The 5,773-nt window shown below is 63.1% G+C and overlaps 1 protein-coding gene across 1 annotated transcript; it reads left to right on the top strand.

The window, feature by feature from the left end:
* Positions 1–4,393: 4,393 nt before the first annotated feature.
* IL17C (interleukin 17C) lies at positions 4,394–5,773 on the top strand. The gene is made up of 2 exons (XM_038538822.1): positions 4,394–4,737; positions 5,100–5,773. The coding sequence occupies exons 1-2, from the start codon at positions 4,394–4,396 to the stop codon at positions 5,356–5,358; spliced, it is 603 nt and encodes a 200-aa protein (XP_038394750.1). The 3' UTR covers positions 5,359–5,773.

The following is a 5,773-nucleotide window of genomic DNA, read 5'->3' as shown; positions in this document are numbered from 1 at the left end:
GTAGCAGCAAGGCCTCAGAGCACCCCACAGTGTCTGCAGGCAGCAGACCCAGGGCCTTTCTGCCTTCAGATTGCTTTAAAACAGTCCGTAAGTGCTGGCGTGCAAACCCCGCGGAGCCCATGCTGCTGCTCCCAGGCTGGGGGCTTCTCCCCTGCCTCTGTGACCTGCTGAGCTCCATCTGGCTCACGGATGCACTTGGGCCTCTGCCCCCAGGCTGGGGGACCAATGTGCTGCCGGGCTTCCTGGGTAGACAGTGCTCTGTGTCACGTTCACGTCATGCCTCCATCATAGTTAATCACGTGTTTCAGCAGTTTCTCATGGCTTATCTGGTTTGCCATCGTGTCGGCCAGGTATAAAGGGAACTCCCATGCTCCCAAGTGGGTGGCCTTCGAGGACACCAAGCCAGAAGCCAGGATGTGTGGGGGGCAAATCTGTCCTTAGGTGCTCTATGCCCAGCTGGGCAGTGACGGCCTCTCTAAAGTGGGGAGCCCACCACAGAGCTGCCTGTGCTCGGCTCTCCTTGACCCGCTGACCTGGCACTGGCCTCTGATACAGAGGCTGGAGCCACAGCCCTGGTCCCCTCAACCCCAGGCTGCTTGAGGCTAGCAGCTTTGCACTTGCCATCTGGACTCAGGGCTCCTCTGGGCCAGACTCAGGAGGTGCCTGTCCAGGAAGGGGCAAGGGCCATAGTCAGAACCAGCCCTGCCCCCACCCAGTCTGCTGAAAAGAACATTCTGGGCCAGGCATCTGGAATAAGGAAGGTCTCTGTGAGGTAATGGATCCTCGGGAACTCACTGGCTGAGATCCTGGCTGCAGGTTAACATGCAAATAGTGGGGATAATTGAGGGCCTGTCCCTCCGCTAGACAGCCCTCTATTCCTGTGCCCAGGTACAGTTGCCACAGCCAGGGCAGCCCTGCCACGTGACACATGTCGACCCACCCTACCCCCACCTGCTTGCCATTGCCCCCACCCCAGAGCCTTTGCACTCCCGGTTCCCGGTTTCCTGTTCCTGGAACTCTTGACAGTCCTGGCCAGGCCTGTGTTCCCCTTGGGCCCCCAGCGCAGCATATGCCTGGGCCCTCCCACACTCCTTCCCTGACCACCCTGCTCCTGTTGATGCCCCCCAGCCTGTCCTCCCCAGGCAAAGCCTCAGTGGCCACCACAGCCTCCATCCTCCTCTTTTGAGTGCATTAAAAAAAAGTTATATTTTTTAATTTGTAATTTTTGTCAACTCAAATGCGAGATACAATCTCCATTATGAGTGAACGCATCAGGCTAATGCGGTGGCTCATTTGGTGAAAGTTACTTTTCTGTGGGTTTCTCTGGTCATTCATGGTAGTACCTGCACTGCCTCCCACTGCGCCTGAGCCTCCTCCGGCCCCCGCAGCCCCCATGAGGCCAGCTGCCCGCCCCCCTCAGGGGCTCCCCCCAGAGGCTGCCCCAGCTTCCCCAGAGGCCCCCCAGCAGCCCCCCAGCTCCCCCCCAGCAGTTCCCTCCCCACCTCCCCCAGCAACCCCCCAGAAGTTTCCCCCAGGGGCTCCCCCCAGCAGCCCCCGCCAGATCCCCCCCAAGTAGCAGTGGTCACTGGCCCTCTAGGGCCAGCCTGCAGCCTCACACAGCAGGAGGGGCTGGGGCTTCAGCCCGAAGGAGGCCTGTGGTGAGAGGGGCATGGTTAGGGGGCGGGGCCCTGGGGACACCGCCTCAGGGACTCCCTCCAGCCTTCCTCTGAGGGCGCCTTTCCAGTCTTGCCCAACCCGGGACTTCTGTGCTTGCCTCAGCCACCCGCAGGAATGAGGTGCCGCCAGGGCCCCCGCCCTGCATCCTTCCGGCCTCCGCGCTGGCCGGCCAGAACCCCGACCCCCGGGCCCTGCCCCTGGTCCCCTGACTCGCCCAGGGCCTGGCTCGCGCCCATGGTGCCGTGAAGCAGAGTGGTGGTGCAGCCTGGTCCCAGAGTCCCTCTGCCAAGCGTGGCACCCACCTGCTGGGCTGTTCTGATAAACCCCAGAAAATTCAGAAACCCACCCCCACCGCCGTGGGGAGCTGGTGTGGGCAGGGGCAAGGCTGGGGCCGCGCTTGCCCTGTGTGTCCAGCTGGGCCCCCGCAGGAGGGGAACAACCCTGGCAGCCGTGGCAGGAGTGACCATTTTACAGCCTTTTCATTTCATAAATGATGCCTCTGTGTGTGTGTGTGTGTGTGTGTGTGTGTGGCCAGACACCCCGGCCTCCCGCCTGAAGGAAGGCCAGACCACACTGCACAGCTGGTGTCCCTCCCTCAGCCTCCAGACCAGGGCCCCATCTTCCTCCCTGGGCAGCCCGCTCATCACCCTTCCCTTCGTTCCACTGTGTTCATGGAACACTGGGCGCCAAGCACTGCTCTGTGCTGCAGCGGTGGAGTCTCCACCATACCACCACCCCAGCCCTCTGGGGGCTCACGCTGCCTCGGGGTGGACACAGGAGGGACTGGAGCTCCCCCAGGACCCAGCACCCCTGCAGGGAGGCAGCTGTCAGCTAGGCCCCAGAAGGGTCCTCTCAAGAGCTAGCCTGAGCCAGCATGCCCCACAATGCACTGCATGGGGGTCCTGGGCCCAACCATGTACCCCCCAAAATACATTCAAGTCCTAGACCTGGTCCCTCTGACGAGTGAAGGGTCTTGGCAGATGTCATGAGGTAAAGAGCTTGAAATGAGATCACTTTGAATGAGGTGGGTGTCCTGAGAAGACAGACCCACAGGAGAGGCCACGTGAAGACGAGGCAGTGTGGCCACAAGGGACTGAGAATTGCCAGCAGTCCCCAGAAGCTAGGAGAGGTGGGAACAGGAGGATCCCTCAGAGACCCCAGAAGGAATTGACCCTGCCAACTATTTGATTGGAGACTCTGGCCTCCAGAACAATGAACACATCTGCGTCCTAAGCCCTCGGTGGGTGGTGCTTTGTTAGAGCAGCCCTACCAAACTCATGCATGGTGTGGTGAGCTCCCCATTGCAAGAGGTATGCAAGCGAGGGCTGATGACCATGGACAGGGGCATCATAGGAAGGAGCAGCCCTGGGCACTCAAGCAGCTATCCACCCATCTTCCGGGAAGGAGCATTCCCCCTAGCCCTGCCCTGCCCCCGGGAGAGGGGCACAGGACAGCCTGCCTGCAGGTGCAGACTCCTGTAAGGACCAGGAGGGCGGGTCCCTGCCCAGAGGCGCACCCGGGAGAGCCCCGCTCCAGGATATCTTCATGTCCCTGGATGGTGCCTCTCCTGGCCAGTCCCCTGCCCTCAGGCCCTCCTCAGCTGAGGGATACTTGAGACTCTGATAGGAGACACCCGGACACACAGGGTCTTAGGGGTGGCCGGGGGACCCAGGGAGTGGCACCCAAAGCTTCACAGTCTCGCCTCCAACTGTCCCTTTAAGGATAACCAAGGTGCCTGGCCCCGGCCCCCCATGGCCCCCACAGCTCCTAGAAGGGGCTCCTCAAATCCAGCTTCTCGAGGTGCAGCCACTTGAAAGTTTCCAAGGCATTCTCGCCCCATCTCTGGCTCCTAGGAGAGGTTTTGTTGAGTAAATCTAGAAACCCAACCCAGATCTGAAGACGCTGGCTGGTCCTCTGCCTCCAGAGCCTCTCTGGACACCCCCCCCCCCGCCCCCCGGTGCAGCAGGAGGCAGACACAGGTGCTCCTCCTGGACCATCTTAGATAAAAACCGGGACCAACCTCATGTCCACACCTGGGGAGCCGGCCCTCGAGTCCACGCTGGGTGGGGATGGGAGCTGCCCTAGCTGCCCCAGCTCACAGCTCCACGCAGCAGAAACCTCCCAGCCCAAACAAGCTGCCAGTGTCCACGCTCCATTCGCAGGTGCTCAGCCCAGGCAAGGGTCCCTCTGGGCGGGGGAGGGCCAGGAAGAGTGGGGGGTGGGCACGGTGGCCCTGAGTGGGAAGGAGGGGACAGTGGGGACCCACGGGGAGGGAAGGAGGAAGCGCAGCCGTGCACTTCCCGAGGAGGAAGCTGTCCCGGATTTTCCCCAGGTGTGGCTGGAGGTATAAAGGGCGCCAGGAGCCAGCAGCCTCCAGGTCCACAGCCTCCAGGTGCACCTGCCTCTGCCAGCCCAGCGCTGCCGCTGCGATGGTGAGCCGCTGCCTCTCCCCCTGCCCCCTGCCCCCACCCCAGGTGGCCCTCCTGCCCCTCAGCAGAGGATGTTGGCACAGGGCCCAAGAAGCCCCAAATCTGGGAAGGGGACCCAGGAGCCCTGGGGCTTTGGGGAGCGTGGGCTGAGGACCCAGTCTCCCTCTGGGCCTCAGTATCCCCAACTTTAGAGGAAGGGGCACAACCCATCTTTGCACAGTAACCAGGGCAAGCTGGGAGGGCAGGGGCTGCCCCCTTCCCCGTGTGCCCCCTGACCTGACCGCTCAATGCCTGTCCACCAGCTCCTCCCCCGCCTCTTGCTTCTGTTCTGGCTGCCCGCCAGCCTGGCCCGCCACGGCCCCCAGCTCTGGAGGGGCCTCCACACCCACGGGACCCCACGCTGCTACTCGGCCGAGGAGCTTCCCCGGGGTCAAGCCCCGCCACATCTGCTGGCTCGAGCTGCCAAGTGGGAGCAGGCTTTGCCCGTGGCCCTGGTGTCCAGCCTGGAGGCAGGGGGCCGAGGCAGGGAGCAGGACGGTCCCCCCGCTGGGGCGCAGTGCCCAGTGCTGCAGCCTGAGGAGGTCCTGGAAGCTGACATCCACCAGCGCTCCATCTCCCCCTGGAGATACCGGTGAGGGCTGCGGGCCCCCGTGCGTGGTACTGGGGCACCTGCTCCACAGCATCGGGCCAGCTCCTCCCCTGAGCCCCCACGTCTTCACCTGCTAGACGAAGGGTCACCCACAGGCGGGGAGGGGGGGTCCCATCACATGAGCTCCTCCTCGCTGCTGGTATCCGCAGGATGTCAGCGTGGCTCTGTTCCCAGGGTCCCTGGGGCAGGTGGGCTGGGCTGGGGGTTGGGCAAGGGCCGTTCTGGGAGGGCAGGGGGGGCCCCCGATGAGCCTCACCCCTGCTGCCGGCCCCACTGCCTGACTTCCTTGGCTCGTGGGCCAGACAGGGCTGCAGACAGGGGCCTCACGCGGTCTGTCCCCACAGTGTGGACACGGACGAGAGCCGCTACCCGCAGAAGCTGGCCTTCGCCGAGTGTCTGTGCAGGGGCTGTATCAGCGCCAGGACGGGCCGGGAGACGGCTGCCCTCAACTCGGTGCCGCTGCTGCAGAGCCTGCTGGTGCTCCGCCGCCGGCCCTGCTCCAGGGACACCACGGGGCTGCCCACGCCAGGGGCCTTCTCCTTCCACGCCGAGTTCATCCGTGTACCCATCGGTTGCACCTGTGTCCTGCCCAGGTCCACGTAGTGACCTGGCCCCACGCTGCATTCACCTGTGTTGGGGGGCGTGGTTGCCCCCCAGACTGGACATTGGGGGTCTTGCCAAAGAGGGCCCCTCCTATTTATGTGTATTTATTGTTTATTTATTTGCTCCCTGGGTCCCTGGGCAGGTACTGAGGCTCCTGGCCTCAGGTGTGAGGAATAATGCTGGAGGGCAGGGTCCACCTGCCCGCAGGTGACCTGTGCTGCTCAGACCCATCTGCAGTCTCCGTTTACCCTTCTGGCAAACAGTTGGGCCAGAAGGAATCTTTTTATTCTTCTAGAACTTGCAAAATAACAGAAAAGATGTTCCAATGTCCCCCCTACGTCTGTGGTCCCCTGGGCTCCCCTCACACCCTCACTGGCCTCAGGCTGGTCCCGGCTCCCTGCCCCTGGGGAACAAG

This window comes from Canis lupus, chromosome 5 (assembly GCF_011100685.1).
Source record: "Canis lupus familiaris isolate Mischka breed German Shepherd chromosome 5, alternate assembly UU_Cfam_GSD_1.0, whole genome shotgun sequence".
Taxonomy (NCBI): domain Eukaryota; kingdom Metazoa; phylum Chordata; class Mammalia; order Carnivora; family Canidae; genus Canis; species Canis lupus.
The sequence above is the reverse complement of the archived record's forward strand: the minus strand, read 5'-3'. Positions and strand labels throughout refer to the sequence as shown.

What these genes read in the sequence shown, in the direction of transcription:
- IL17C (XM_038538822.1), top strand. Translation starts at nt 4,394, where the DNA reads ATGCCTGTCCACCAGCTCCTCCCCCGCCTCTTGCTTCTGTTCTGGCTG. An exon ending in ATCTCCCCCTGGAGATACCG is followed by an intron (nt 4,738 to 5,099) that starts GTGAGGGCTGCG and finishes CTGTCCCCACAG; the next exon opens with TGTGGACACGGACGAGAGCC.